The sequence below is a fragment of the Ctenopharyngodon idella genome, chromosome 22 (assembly GCF_019924925.1).
Source record: "Ctenopharyngodon idella isolate HZGC_01 chromosome 22, HZGC01, whole genome shotgun sequence".
Lineage (NCBI taxonomy): Eukaryota > Metazoa > Chordata > Actinopteri > Cypriniformes > Xenocyprididae > Ctenopharyngodon > Ctenopharyngodon idella.
The window spans coordinates 5,719,481-5,736,333 of NC_067241.1; the positions used below are offsets into that span (position 1 = coordinate 5,719,481).

Here is a 16,853-nt window from a genome sequence, read left to right on the forward strand (position 1 = left end):
GTTTTCTTTTGTCAAATCAACTTAGATAATTAATGTAGTTCAGCTAACATAATATTTTGAGTTTCTCTTGACTAAACCAATCGCTTTCATTGTATGAACTCAAATTTTTAATTTCAATGAATGTTAAGGCACCCAGGTAACTTACTTTTTTAAGTTAAACCAACAATTCTTTTTACAGTGCAAGATTTTTTTTTTTTTTTTAAATGGTTTGAAGAAGTGGCAAATCTGTGTGTTTCTTTATTTATTATAAGCCACTGGTATGTCTACATATTGATTTTATGGTTGTAGGCCTCTCAAGGACCTACTCCAGACTAAAGGCCAAAGAAAGACCAAGACAAACACCAAAACTGCAGTTTGTCCACACTTCATTTCAGTCAATTTGAGTTGATTTCTGCAAATCATGTATAACACATTACACATATTATATTGTTTATTCATGAATGGATCTATAAAAAAATATCTCATCCAAACACCTTGGTCAAAGGATTTTTATTCACTCACATGGAGGCCCCATTGTTTCCCCCAAAGTAAAAGAAGGGTCCAGGGCCTCGTGGATCTTCAGGCCGCTTGTCTCTGTCCCTCTCAACAAATGAGACGCTCACTGAACAATTACATATACAAAGAAATACAAGTGAACTTCACTTTCTAAATGGATAAAAATAATACATGGACTATATTTTACATCATATATTGAGACATACGATGTAAAAGTTGGTTGGAAAATTGGTAATGACCCTTGTAAGAATCGTGAGTGTCGTAACGTGTGTTGACTGGGGGCGGATCAGAGTTGGACTAGTGGGAGACACCTGATCCGACAAAGTGTTTAATTAATCTCACCTCCTCTTCCTGACCCGCGAGTGCATGTCTGACTAGACCTAACCCTGTATCATGTTGTCTAGTTTGTTTGCTGGCACTGAGCCATTTTACAGAACGCTGATTAACATCAGTCATTCTACAATTACTGTGCCTTTTTATATTTTTATATATGTTTCAAAACAAAATATTGTTTATTCATGAATGGATCTATCAAAATACTTCTTTAATTTAAGGATTTAATAGTATAATAATAATGGCAATTATATATATATATATATATATAATATGTATGTATGTATATATGTATATATAATATTTAAAATAATGGTAAATATAAATTATAAGACCATATATACTGTGTTAGTTAATCTTTCACTCATTAAATAAGTAGTAGATATAAAGAAATAAACTGTGTAAATGTATTTATTTAAAAGACTTCACTCATATCAGTAATACTATGGCATGTTTCAAAATGTATCAATACTACCTTCAATACCACAGTATATTAAAATTAGTGACAATTGTTTTTATGTAAATTATTGAACAGAAGTATTCTTACTTTTCCATTGATCTCAAGCACAAACAATTTTTTATAATAATTATCATTTTAAAATATATTATTAATAATAATAAACAAGTTTTATACTTATTATTAATATTATAATTATTGCAAATATTATTTATAAGTCCATATATACTATTACAAGTTGCAGTTAAAAAGTGTTTTATAGGAGCACTCAGTATGTTTTCCTTATTTAACAAGTTATAGATAAAAAGAAAATGAATAATACTTATAATGTATTTATTTAAAAGATTCCAGTCATATCAGTAACCCTAAAAGCATTTTTCTTTTATGTGGAGTTTGTCACCTCATGGGGGCAGCCATGTTGAGATCAGTCAGATATTACTCACTGTATCCCCTTATTAATAGACAACATTTGCTCTTTAAATAAATTAATCACGGCTGACTGCTAATAGTGCATTGAAATCTACAGTTACTAACGAAACAAACTATAGTACAGAATCTATGAGTGTCTCCCCATCTAAAACAACACAAATACTCTTACACACCTGGCAGGGCTGCATCTGGATGTTTTACTCTGTGTATATTCTGAGCGGCCCGTCTTCTCCCCCTTGTGTCCTTGTTCTTCTCCTTCTGCATTTCAGCTCCATTCACATGTTGTAGCACCACAACCTCAACCCCAGCATTCAGCGCACTGCCCTTCTCCTCCTCATCTGATTGGTCCTGACCGCTCATTGTCTGCTGTGTGACTCCACAGACATTCTGTGTGTCCTGTCTCTGTCCGGCACCTGGCTCTTCTCTGTGCTGACGGGGCTCAACCCAGCTCTCAGATGACATCACAGTCACTCCCCCCAACCAGCCAAGATCTATGGAGAAGAAAAAGGATTTTCCAATAGAACTGCCCAGCAGTGCCCGACTGACCTCTGTAGAGCCAGTGATCCAGAAAACAGCAACATCAGATATGCGTGGCTACATTTCAACTTGGTATTTATTGGTCACTGGAATTGCTTGAGAAAATAACCTCAAAACTGGAGTTTGATTTGAGCTGTAACACTTAGCCTATTTTAGCAAAACAATACATTAATTTTTATGCTTAACGATTTTTTAACACACAATTAAAAGATGCTGAAAAAATAAAGACATCTTTAAGACACATTAAATACTACTTAACCAAGGAAAAGTGTAAATATATTAGCAATAATTGATTAGCTTAGCAGCTAATTTGAATGTAGTAAACACAATTTTTATTAAACTTACACTGATTTTGTTCAGTTCCTCTTTTAACACGTTGCTGTCTCAATTTGAAACATCTAAACTGGTCGTGATTGTATAAGAAGTTAGTGAAACATTGTTTGTTCAGTCCATGTACTTGAAAGACTTTTGGAGCATGCTAACTCAATGCTGACCAAACTAGCAGGCTAATGTAAACAACTGCTTGTTACCTAGGAAATGGGTGTCTTAGCAACAGCTACTAATGGAGGCTAGAATCTCAGAACAAAAGAATCACTCCAGGAAATGATTCTCAGTGTTTCCAACCTAACACCATTCATTATTAATTGTCTTACAGATTACTGCTTAGGCATTACAGTAACGTGAGAATGCATTTTCAACCACAATGAATGGTGTGCACTGATGCCGTTTGTTTTAATCTCTTTTATTGTGTTCAATTAGGTGTAAAAACATATTAGCCATTTGGAAATTAGAGCTAATGTTGGTTAACACAAAACAAATTTCATCTCATGTTATTCTATAACATGAAATATCCTAATTTCAAAATGGATCAATGTCCCATAAAAAGATCTTAGACAATGGTTTTAATTGCTCGGCTTATATAGAGGCCTATCTATCTCTTTATGTTTTTCAGGATTGTGTTGTCATGAACATAACACAAAGGTAAAACATCAAACAAAGAACAAAACCTCAATAAATATCAAGCCCAAACACACCTGTCTCTATGCAGTTACCTTAATAAGACAGATAGACGCTAAACAGACCTTCATAGGTCTTATTCACATTCTAATTGTGTGTAACCATATTGTGTTGCATGAGACAACAAGTATTTGATCTGTATTTGCACATAGTCAAGTCTGAGTCTAGTACTATAATGCGTCTCTTTAACTTTTTTGTAGTTTAAAAGAGATTTTACATTGCAAATATATTGGCATAATACATGAATTTTAGAATATGATGATCTTAATTTACTTAACTGATTTGCAATGACATTTTTCTTTGTAATTTTACATCATAAAGTTATTTAGTTTAAAATGTTATATGCCCTGGTTTCACAGACAAGGCTTAAAGGATTAGCTCACTTCTGAATTAAAATTTCCTGATAATTTACTCACCCCCATGTCATCCATGATGTTTATGTTTTTCTTTCTTCAGTCGAAAAGAAATTAAGGTTTTTGAGGAAAACATTCCAGGATTTTTATCCATATACTGGACTTCAATGGCTACCAATGGGTTGAAGGTCAAAATTGCAGTTTCAGAGCAGCTTCGAAGAGCTCTACACGATCCCAGCCGAGGAATAAGGGTCTTATCTAGTGAAATGATTGGTCATTTTCTAAAAAAAAAATAAAAATTTATATACTTTTTAACCACAAATGCTCGTCTTGCACTAGCTCTGCGATGCGCCACACATGACGTAATCACATTGGAAAGGTCACGTGTGTCGTAGGCGTACCGAGCAAGTGTTTCAAAGCGAACATGCAAAGACTAAGTCAAACGGCCTTTACAAAAATAGTAAAACAACGATGTCGGACGATTTTGAAGTTGGAGGCGAAAATAGGCATGTTTGAGATGCATTGGCGCTGTGCAGACCGATCAGCGTGTGACTTCAAAGTACAGCGAGAGCGATTCAAAAGCATAAGGCCATTGTTTTGTCTCAAGATGCATGTTTATAAAAGCTACTTAAATGTCCTAATCAAAGACTATAGAATAACACTTATTAAAGGGACTTTGGTCCTAATTGACCCTTCGCCGGGAGTTTGATTGACAGGCGATCTAACCAATCATAACGCCGAATCCGCCATTTTGTCTGGCAAAGCAGTCAGGGGAGTTAGTAGATTAACGTTGGTGGACTTGAATTTGAAAAATGATGTGTACTGACGTCTTTCAGTGGTTGAAATGTGGTTCATTCATGTTTATTTGATGATATAAATTAACTAGTAAGAAGAGATTATCGGTTCATGAGCCGCTTGATCTGAGGCGCTACAGCGATGTCACGACACATTAATGACGGCAATTGTTGTTTAAATTTCTTTAAAAATTACAAAATTTGAAACTTGAGACTTTGTTTCATATCGAAAGTAACCTGCTCTGTCTTGTTTGTCGATACGTTGTCAGTGTCCTCTTTGCTCCACAATGTATTTTTCACTGTGTGAGAACATGATGTGTGGCGTGAGAGCGGCATGGCTTGTCGGACATAGCAACAGTAACTAAAGGAGGTGGGTCTTTGCGAACGGTCAATTGAACTAAAGCCTAGTCCTGGCTTAATCTAAGCCCTGTCTGTTTCTAAAACTGTCAGTTTATTTCCAGGTTTAGATATGAACCTCCGTTTATGTATTTACATCATGTGAATGCAGATACAGTTTTCATGTTTTAGATTCAGAGGTGCTAGTCAGTTCCCACATATCCTAAATTTCAGGGTGTCTCCTAGAAAGTGTGAAAATTACTGCTCTTCATAACAACCGACTCTGGAAGACACACCCAGACACCAGTGGCAGTTAACTGTAATCCCACTCCTGACACTCATTTGGTGTTAAACCAGCTTCCACACAATCCCAATAGTTTCTGGTCTTGCTCACTGAGTAAGAATTCATGGAGACAAAGAACTGATCCTAAACCACCCATCTCAAGAATATATATACACATGTGTGTGTGTGTGTGTGTAATACACATAATGTCAATAATTTAATTTTAGTTTTTAGCAGAATAAGTGCTCATCCCCGCATAAAAATAGGGTAGTCTATATTATAAGGGTCAATGAATAAAAATATTAATTTTATAATGTTAAAATATACAAACAAAATTGTGTAAAGAAAATACATTGCATTTTGCGTCACATGAATTTGCGTTGGATTGTCTCTTTTACTTGAGGCTACTACAAGCTCTTAATGGTGTGGCTTCATGTCATGAGATGTGGCTTGTAGTCATGTATGTTAGTACATTGCTGGTTTCAGCCACACCTTGCCAGTAGGCTGCAATCTGATAGACGCTGTGTACAGAGCGCTGTGTAGGTGGACAAAGAAAACAGGTTTGTTTTACAGCCATGTAACTCCCCTGGCTCACCATCTGCTTATGACTATGTGTGTGTGTGTATGTGAGAGAGAAAGAGAGAGAGAGAGAGAGAGACTGTATATCTGTACGTCAGTTTTTGGAGGACGGTCCTATTCTTCATCTTTGCCACAATCCAGGAAGTACTGAAGAGTTTATGAACATGTAAAACAACATGCGCTTCTGCAAGTATTTTCTTTTGTCTTCTCAAACTCACCATAACTTTGAGACACAATGGAGTGTGGGGGAGAGGATAGGAGAAACCATTCCTTTTTAATGCCTTTAACAGTTGGTGAAAGAGTGATGTCATCATGCTGTGCCAACAATTCCTTGTTTCTCAGTCACCAGAACTTGATGAACTGCTGTATTAGTGAAGCAAATGAGGGGTGACGTTGTTATTTTGTACAAGGAGCAGCATTTATGAAATAAGAAACGCAAGAGGCCCAAAGTTTAATCTTACAAAGCACAGAACTAAGATTCAACAGTAGTCTCCAGAAGCCAAATGTATAACAAATTCTCAAGTTAAAACAAAAACTATAATTATCTCCAAGGCTTTTCTTAAAGTCGACAGAATGATCTTAATAATTCAGAATGAGTGATTAGGGTTGTGGTAAAAACCATTTGCAAACTAATCGGGGAGTTCCCTATCAGTGTGACTGCTACTTATCCACCTGAAGGTATGTCACAGCCGTTTAAACACGTGTTCATCTTGACAGCCCGTTTCACTTCATTAGCAATCCTAGGTTAACCTCACCCTCTGTTGGTTGGAATCTAGTTTGGCTACATCTGAGCATGCACAGACCAGTGCTGGAATTCTCCAGTGTTTCCGGCGATGTGGAATTCTCTTGTGATGTCACGCAATGAAAGGCTCTCCTGCTGTCTTCACTTGATGCAAAAACAATTTAGTGTTTTAGTGTCAATTTAGCCACTTTTATATTAATGTTCAAACATTAATTGGTCACATTTCTTTACTTGATTATCCAAATACCAGTTATTGGTTAAATTATTGGATATAGAACTAATGACATTGCAGCTGTAACTTGCATTTGCGAGATAGAAACATTTTTTAAAAGTAGTTTCCCTAACTGAATGAGTCACCTGAGCACTTGGCAACGTTTCAGATCCTGTCTGGATGTATTTCATCCATTAACTATATATAGGCCTACTTATGTATTGCACTCAACAGGATCTCTCCCTGAACCCACTTCACAAAAATGCAATTACTCTGGAAATTTATTAACAACTTTTAACATTAACAACAGTTTTCAACATTGATAATAATAAGAAATGCTTCTTAAACACCAAATCAGCTTATTAGAATGATTTCTGAAGGGTCATGTGACACTGGAGTAATGGCTGCTGAAAATTCAACTTTGCCATCACAGGAATTAATTACATTAAATAGTATATTAAATTAGAAAATATTTATTTTAAATTGTACTAATATTTCACAACAGTACTATATTTTGATCAAATAAATACAGCCATGGCGAGCATTAGAGACTTCAAAAAACATAAAAAAATGACCGTAGCCTATGTCTATAAAAGTACATTTAGATTTTTTTTTAGTTGCTATTACAAAAGAGATTTAAAAGGGATAGTTCACACAAAAATGAAAATTGTGTCATCATTTACTCACCCTCACGTTGTTCCAAACCTGTATGAATTTCTTTGTTCTGCTGAACACAAAATAAGATATTTTGAAGAAAGTTTGTAACCAGGCCGCTTTGGGGCACCATTGACTTCCATAGTAGGAAAAAAAAAAAATATAGAAGTCAATGGTGCCCTAGAACTGTTCAGTTTCCCACATTCTTTAAAATATCTTCCTTTGTGTTCAACAGAACAAAGACATTTATACAGGTTTGGAACAACCTGAGAGTGAGTAAATCATGACAGAATTTTCATTTTTGGGTGAACTATCCCTTTAAGGACTGTTCACACCAAAAATGATAACTGTAAAGATAATGATAACAATATTAGATAATGAGATAAAGATAGAGAATGTTAGATAGTGAGATAAAGATAATGATAACAATATATGCACACCAACAAAAGATATCGTTCTGTTTATTCTGAGCACGCGCTGCAGTTTTGTCGTCTGCCGCTTTAAATGCTCAAGCTCTTTAAAGCAGGATGGATTCTGATTGGCTGTCAATGCTTTTATCGTTCACCAGCTGAAAAAAAAATCGTTCTGAAAGTGATTCCCATGATATCGTTTCTCTGTGACATTATCGTTATAATTGCGGTGCGTACTCTGCTATTCTTTTATAACTACAATGATTTTTTTAGAACTATATCTTTTTTGTTATCGTTATAGCTATCATCCTTAATGGGCCTTTAGACTAACCGATGACAAAAGGGATTCATTTACAATGTCATAAAAAAGTTGGGTGCCAAATGCCGCATTATAGCAGCAGACAAAACCCTCTGTGACAGACTAATATTTCAGAGATAACAGAAATGGCAAATAAAGGGCCATTGTGTTGGTTTTGTATCTGAACTTTATTGAGCCATTGTGTCTTTTTACATTTGAACTTCAAGGAATCATTCATACTTTCATTCACAGTAGTTTGCGTTTGAGTACATAGGTGCATAAAGGTAAAAATCTCGTTTACATATCATTGTCCTGGTGTCCTTGCACCTCAGTATGACAGGGGCCTCACTGGCAGTGTGCTTTCCACAGCAACACAATGAGGTCCTGGCAGAACAGGGCAAATTGAGGTAGTTAAAAAGGAGCTCTGTTCACATGTAACTGGATCTTGCTTTGCTCTGAGGCCAGGCATTCCGGTCGACCCACTGAGGAGTCACATGAACACAATGACCAAGCCAGCAGCAGAGCCAGGCCCAGATTTACTGACAGCCATTAACATACACCTTACCTGACCGCTGAAAACATGCCTGACTGACCTGATAGAATCGAAAGAAATGTCTCAGACACACTCAATTGAAGTCTGAACTGTTTTCATTATTTCTGTACCTTTCAACGCATTACAATTGATGCAGTTTTCAATTTTGTTGCTCCATTTCACATATTTGCAAATCGGTTGGAAAGAAACTAGTCAACATACTGTTACAAAGTGAATACCGTGGGTTTTTTTCCATGTGGAATTTAGTTGCCATGGTAACACTGAAGGATCGTTGTGTTGGGTAATCAGCAAGTGACAAAAAAAATCATTTCGTAATTTCTGATCTAGCTTTTTTCTTAGCCTCGAATACACTCTGTGTTTTAATATGGATACTAGCCTACAGTCTCAGAGTACAGTATGAATCAGAAGAATTATGATGTAATTGCATGAAACATCTACATACACTGAGCAAAACATAAAATATACATACAAGTGCATGTCCAAGATATCTTTCTTGCCAAGGCCAAATGACTTTACTTGCAGGTTTATTGCAGAAACTTTGACTCATAACACATGGAAGAGAATTGCAAAATACCAGTCTTCCAGTGTAGGATTCACAGTTTCTTATAAAATTATATATAAATACATATAAAAATATGGCCCATTAATAACATATGTGAAGACTGTTGGGAGTTATAGCTCAGGTTTGCATCATAACGACGAAACTCTTCTTGATAAAAGTTACCATGACAGGAGCTTAATTTGCATATGTAGATAGGAAAATGACAGATTTTCCACATCCTTCTATCAAGCACACTGAAGTTATTCTTTCAAGAGGACCATTGAGACGGGAAAAGATGACATTAGCGTGTGATGGACGGCATTACCAGACAGTATTAGACACAAATTATTAGATCTAACCATGTCTGGTAAGACGTCTATCAACAGGCCTGGCTCTGTGACACCTGATAAAGAGGAAATTATGTTAACTTACAAAATAAAAACAGAATATGAAACATACAGATAAAGTGCTCACTTTGGCTTATGCTATAAAATAATTTTGTTCAGAACAAACATTCAAACAGGTTTGAATTTACAGCCAACCTGCTTGGAATTCAAAAGGGACCTATTGTAGATGATGTAGTTATGTAAATACGGGCAATGAAAACACAAAAGAAGGGGGGGGGATGGTGACTGACAAACAAGTTCATTTCATCCATACATAAGTGAAGAATAAAAAAAAAAAAAAGTACCCCATACAAGCAAATATGGGTGTGGTTCAGTATTTGCGAGTCAATTCACCCACCTTAAACAAACATTCGAGTACTTCATCAACTATACGACCATTGCTTCCGCCTAACCATCACGTTTTAAAGCATAATGAACTTTTTGTTCTATGTTTACAAGTGGCAAAGGTCATTATAGTTCACGTGTACATAAAATTTCCCTGTAATGTAAATGAAATTACTCAGAGTAAAGCTCCTCATAAAAATGGTATTAAATGCATGCTATCATAAAGATACTCTACCACTGAATGACATGTTTAACATGGACATTTGCCAAGATTATTTTCTGTGGGAAAATATATAGTCAGGGATAAAAGAAGAAGAGGAGGAGTTGAGGATGTCATTATGTCTATTTTTATCGGGAGGGTTACGCTGAGCTCATGTGTCAGTTGCAGGATGTGCCACGCAGGTAAAACGAGCTGGACCAATCACGGCTCGCCTGCTATCACAAAAGCCACACTCAACATAAGAGGGGGAGGGGACTATGAAACTTTCAGCAGGTCTGGTTTAACAGTCAACCGACTGGTATTCTTTAACTAAGGCTGGGTGCGGTTCAGACGTCTGAAACACAAAATGGGACAAGGACATGAATGAAACGAAGCCCCTCGAGTCAATTCTTAGATCATTTCTAAAGGCTTTTCATCCAAAGAGTTGTCTCTTTATGAAACATTTTGAATTTTCTAACTGCTGATATTTTACCTTTGAGCATTGCTTCTAAATTTGTAATTGTAATAGAGTGAAATATACACATTTTTAGGCACTATTTAATATACTAATTGTTTTCCCACTATTAAAAAAGCTTACAGTATAAAAGGCATTTTCAAAGACAGTGTAGTTCATATTAAGACCACACCAGGAAGTGCAGAGAGGCCGTTATGGTTTCTGTGGAAACATGGCCTATGCGCATTAAGCAAACTGTCAAACAAACACAAGCCCTCATGTGGCTTTCTCATCCCATCAATGGAGATAAAGACAAAACAAGTGCTGTCAAACATAGTGATAAGAACTGCTACCATGACAATAATACAGCCTATCCCTGTGTAGCTTCATCATGTCACATACAAGCACATGTATATTAAATTGCATGTAGACTAGTATTATAATATTCTCATTTGAATGATTGGATATGAACTAACATGAGGACTTCCCCTTGAAGTAATAAGGTCACCCAACAAACATCGTTACCAGACAGTGTTAGAAAACAGATACACAGTCCAGCACTGTCCGGTAAGATGGCTGCTAAGTGCCAGTGATGAGGGCTAATACTTCCAGGATGCTGATAGAGAAAGTTCTGGATCTGAAGTTCGTGGATAGCCATCATCATCATTACCAGGCAGTATTAGAGAAAGTTATGAAATCCAATGCTGCCTCGTAAGATGGAGAAGACTACCCAAATCAATCTAAACAAGTGGAAAACATCTCAGTCCGGTGAAATGCTATCATCAAAAACACTCCAAAACATTGTATTATAAGCAACCGTATTATACGCAACCGAGTCTTTGTGTGTTTAACATCGGATTGTAAAGGCATAATTTGGGGAGTCAACCACAGAAACTACATTTAGTATCAACATGGCTTGATAACAGCTCTGACTCAGTCAACTGTCTCAGACAAAGGGGTATGCCAGCGAAATAACCTGCTCAAAAACAGGTAGAGCTAGTATGGCGCATGGCTTTGTTCATCTGAAAACTGCAGCTGAAGTGCAGAGTGGGCCACTAAGACAGTTAATAATTGCCCAAACCTGTTCTGACTGGTCTGATTTGACATCATGGCCAGGCTGGGAGGGCTGTTCGCTTTAACAATGTAATGTTAAGGGAAAAAAAATGCATTTCTGCCAAATGGCGCCCCCCAAACCCAACCCCGTTTGCGCTGAAAGCAACAAAGGCCTTACTGGGTGGCGTCGAAAGATTCGCTCATCCTCACAGCGCATGATACAAACCTAAAACCCTGGTTGTCTTGTTAAGCGTGAGAGAAACAGAATTACAGCGAGTGTGGGAAGGGTTGACTATAGCTAATGTGTAGTGATAACAGCAAGCTGGAATGTTGTTCCGGACTGACCTGCAACCAAATTCGGCATTGAGAAGGTCGATCTAGACACTTCCTGTTTACTGAGTAACGCATAAAGTGAGAAACTCCATCTTTAGCATACTGATAGTCACATGTTTTCTGTCACAAATGTTAGCATAACGGCTAAATATTGGAGAGAGGTGGAAAAATGAATTACTGATCTGATTTTAACGATAAAATTAAAGTATACTAGACCTAAAAAGCACTTTTGCATGATTGTGAAGTAGTAGCTGTCACAATTATTCTATTCAAATACCTTATTATAACCATTAAAGGAGAAAAACAAACACAAAATCATGCTAATTATTCAAAACAATTTCCACAAAGCAAAAAAGTGTTCGATAATTGTAACAAAGAAGTGAATTTGTAGATCTCGTGAGAAAATGAAAAATGAGCAGAGCATGAGGGGGAGCAGAATGGGAGGGAAAGATAGAAAGAGAGCTAGTGCAAACGTAAGGGTAGAGAGAGAGTGCCTGTAACCTTACCGTCGTGAAAGGGACCCTGGTAAAGTAACACAAAAAGCAAGTAAGGGGGGAAAAGAAAGACAAAAAAAAATCTCAAATTTCCAGCAGGTGCCTGAAAAGGTTTCAGCTTCCTCTTGCTCAGTCAGGACCCATGAAATGAAAAGCCCAAGCAGACCTGCTCTCCCAGACCGCAGCCTCTATTTGGTTAATCATCAGCATTATAAACCAGTGCAGCAGGCCTTCTGAGAAAGAAAGAAAGAGGAAGAGAAGAAGAGAGAGAGGGAAAAGAGAAAAAGTCAGAAGCAGAAAACGTTTAAGCACATACTTGAGGGTTCTCGTCTATCGTCAATGTCCTCCTGGTAGAATAGGTGTCCCCTGTTCTGTTTTTCTCTATCTTTCCCTCACATTTCAGCTGCCGTGAGGTGCAGGTTTAACCTTTCCTGGCTGTCTGCACTGGTCTCTGGGTTGAGAGTGAGGTGTGATCAGGTAACCCTGCCCTCCTGGTTGGAATGTGACTCCATGCTGAAATGGACAACCTGAGGGGTAAACTAGGCTTGGCCTTAATCAATAGTTTGTGAAGAACAAAGATGAGGAAACCCTAAACCTTACTTAAAGACGGGCCTCGCTCCGACGACTCTAATTGCACTTCAGCTTTAAATGGACGTGTTGTTTCCTACTATGTGCATGTAAAGAGAAAAAAATGTAGTAGACATATTCCCTTTTCTGGTTTATGGAAAGGGAAATTCTCCATGAGATTATGCAAAACTAGTATGTTTCCTTGCTAAAATTTTTTATTTTTAAATTTTGAATGGGAATAGGAAGTGGATGAGGGTCATTTGCATGTGGTATAGGCGATATTTTTCCTTGTCATCCAGAATTTCCAGAGAACCCTTTTTACTTTTTCAGCATAATTATACTAACCATGTTCTAAAAAAAAGTTGTAAAAATGTCATCTGACATCTTCAAAAATGTCTAAAAAAAGATGCACACCTGCTAATAGATGGCATCCCATGATAATACTGAATGTGCGCTGTAGCAGATTGCTGCTCTTAAGTACACAAGTTCAATGTGCCGCACTTCCGTGACCTCTCACCCGCGCACGGTAATTAATACGCCATTTTCTTCCCTCACACGGAGGAACAAACACTATGGCAAGAACTGCTGCCCACTTCCAGCACTAACGGCTCTGTGATAAAGGCTTCATCGGCCTCCAAACATGGAGATCTGTTACCTTTCCACATTGTCCCGGGGAGAGCTTAACTCTCATAATGCTCTGGCTGGGTTATAGAACTGTGACAAATGACTCATTCAGATGAGGGAATGAAACAGACTCATTTTCTTCCACCCACCAATCAAAACCCTCCACCTCACTGTGCATCCATTGTGCTGCCTAGCCGACATTTTCTTTCCACCGCAGACAAGCTCTTTTAAAATGCACTTATCAGCAATAATTAAATGACTGAACAACATAAGCCTGCCTTTAGAAACGATATCAAGACTGTGTCATGTCAATAGAGGACTTATTATTAATCTAAAGCAGCGATCGTGACTATCAAAAAAGAAGGATAAAAGAGCAGACGACAGCTTAGTGCATATAAGCTAATAGGCACTTGTTTGCTTTTCGCATCAGAAGCTGACAAAACAGCAATCATTGTCTCGCTTCCTCTGAAATCATGCCAAAAAAAGACACGCAAAGACAAGCCTTACTACAAGCAATTGGAAGAGCAAATACAATTAATCTTTACACACTTAAATTGATGAAAATACTAACTAAATGCTGCTATTTTTATTCGTTTATCTCTATCAAAAGCTTTAAAAAATTTAAAAACATTTTTAATAATTAGAAACCCCTTTCTTTATCTACAACACTTTGCTGTAGGCCTTTTTTGGCAGTGATTAGATATTACTGAGCGTACTTCCAAAGCTGTATTTTCAGCAAAAGTAGAGACTGCCCCCTCTTTATCCCCTTTGACAAGTCTGGCGGTTTGCCTCTATACCTGCCCAAACTGGTCTATCCAGTCAAGGAATGACGGTTATTGTGTTCCCTTTTTCTTTCTGTTTAAATGGATTGGAATTTAATACCGTTTATGAGCTCCCCAACCAACTAAAAAACGTCCCCCTTCCTGTTCCGTGTCACTTACGAGTTCTTTACTTTGTACTGTACAAATTGTAAATACCACTATGTGGCTACCATGACATGGTCTGTTAGCAAACAGGAACAAAACTAAGGGTGGGGACAACGATCGCAAACATAAACTCAAGCAATCCACGCAATACAAAAAGACAGATAAAAATAATTTAAGTTTTAAAAAAAAGTTACCCGTTGCGTCCTCGCCATGATCCACTAGATACGAGAGACACCACACTTCGTCAGTTACGCCGCTTCACAAGCATGTCCTTCTCTTCTCTCTTCAACTGAACGACGCCCTTTAAGATTTTTGCAACACGAAAGCCAGGAAGAAGACCATCTTGAGGCGGGAAACCAGATTCCCAACACGACGCTGGGCGTAGAAACTAACAGAGCAGCAAGGCAGGTGAGTCTTTGTCTCAACGAAGACGCTCTTTGCCGGGAGCTCGAGGTGATGCTACCTGTTTAACCTCTTTGAGAAGAGAGACAGAATTTGTAAAGAGCTTGCTTTACATGTAACAGGCCCCCTCCACCCCCACAGGTGTAATTTTCATGCCACAGCCAATCTCCTTAGCCTCTAGCGCTTGCAGGTGTGTCCCAAACTCTATGATAGGTCAGTCCCGCCCCGGAGGGCCCTCTCCAACCACCTGCCCCCACCCAACCTGCTTTGTGTATGTTTATGATGTCATCTCTCTTTGCGTGATTGCACCTTCTTTTCCTATTTCAACAGAAATGGTCCATTCATGTTTATTCTGAAACAGACTTAGAATTTCTTCCTTGCCCACTGATACAAAAATGTAAGGTGACACAGCCTTTACAACCAGAAAGGGTAAAACCAAGGAGCAACTGACCTTTGCCCTGTTCGTATTCCCACACCCATCTGAACTGTAACCTCAGTTATATAAAACAGACTACAGGGAGTTAGATATGAGCCGAGGGGACGCAGGTAAACTCTGGCTTGTGACTGTGTGTCATCAGGCCTTGAGGCATCTGCTCTAATCCCCGTCTCCTGAAGGCTGGTGGGCCAGACTACACACTGGGGCCCAACGTAATGGCTGGATTAATTTAAACAATGCAGACTGACTTGATACTAATCCTATGTCTGACAAATGTCAACGAAAGTCAGAAGAAGATATGAAAATGGGCAAATATTGATCCTATTGTTGTGAGAATTCATAGTATTTACCACTTTGTCAGGAGAAATGTTTTTTTTTTTTTGGGGGGGGGGGGGGGGGGGGGGTCAAACTGCTCCCTATGAAAGAGTTAATCCATAGAGTACCTCAGGGATGACGTGTTTTTGTAGGCCAACCCGGAAGTTAGCAGCGCACGGGTTCCCTCGGTCGAAAGCCTATGCATTTTTCCCATAGACTTTTGGAAAATCGCAAAAAATAAGCTCTGTGTTTAACAAAGGGTTATGGCACTTACACGTTTTGTCTACCAAGATAATCTTTACAAGTTGACACAACATTTATACATTTTGAAGCCTAAATTAAGTCGTCAGATATAAAAAGCTAACAGTAGGCTATAAACGGACTAGAGCACACCATGGTCGCGGATCAACGTCACCACCACCAAGCTTCCTCAAACTTTATTTAGAAAACAACTTTATTTAAAAACATGCTCGCTGATTATGATCTGTGCTGTGTATGAAAACGTTTCCACTTTTTCATGAGAAATGCTGTCCAAATGTCCTGTTTGTCATGATGACGTTTAAAGTACCCGCCAAAGGAAGTAGCCCCTTTTAGCAATTTGTGAGCAACCACCGTTTTTAAGACACAATAAAGGTTTAAAAAAATCACAAGTGGGTTATAACTGGTGTGTTTTATGTCATTAATCAAAACGTGAAAATATTTAGAGGCTTTGTTAACCACAGACCTTATTTCAGGCGATTTAGCAAAAACCCATTCAAAAAACCCATTGACTTCGGGGCGATGGAACCGGAAGTCCTAAAATGCTAACTCGCTTCTGGGTTTTGCCTACAAAAACACGTCACTCCCTTTCCATCACAATAAGTTTAATACCCCATTTTAATCATTTTAACAAAATAAGAGGGATCATAAAAATTGCATGTTATTTTTTAGTACTGTCCTGAATAAGCTGTTTTACATAACAGATGGTCACATATACTCCACAAGACAAAATGACTGAATTTATTAAAAATTGCCCCATTCAAAAATTGACATACTCTTGAATCTTAACTGTCTGTCAGTTCTGACTTCTTTTGTCACTTATATCTTTGAATTCTGACTTTATAACTCGCAATTGCAACTTTATATCACGCAATCCTGAGAAAAGTGTCAAAATTTTGAGATGAAACCTCACAATTACCTTTTTTTGTGTTAAATACTTATTAGTATTCCAAAGTATTCTAAAGTATTTAGATTAAGTTACAAAACTTGGATAATCTAATAAAATACATTACAAATTACATTTTAAAACATGTATTTT

The 16,853-nt window shown here is 37.6% G+C and overlaps 1 protein-coding gene across 4 annotated transcripts in view; it reads right to left on the minus strand.

The window, feature by feature from the left end:
- LOC127505209 (protein polyglycylase TTLL10-like) overlaps positions 1-15,169 on the minus strand; it is a 36,706-nt gene extending 21,537 nt beyond the window's left edge. The window contains exons 1-3 of one of the 4 annotated variants that reach the window (XR_007927643.1): positions 14,598-15,014; positions 1,888-2,205; positions 502-601 (exon numbers count right to left, since the gene is read on the minus strand). Coding sequence is in view for 1 of the 4 variants with exons in the window: in XM_051880602.1 (XP_051736562.1) it covers positions 502-601; positions 1,888-2,176 (389 nt within the window). In the remaining 3 variants the exon portion in view is untranslated. Of the gene's footprint in view, positions 1-501; positions 602-1,887; positions 2,206-2,596; positions 2,741-14,597 lie in introns of those variants that run through there. The other 3 variants (XR_007927644.1, XR_007927645.1, XM_051880602.1) reach the window with 3 other exon arrangements.
- Between the last annotated feature and the right edge of the window lie 1,684 nt (positions 15,170-16,853).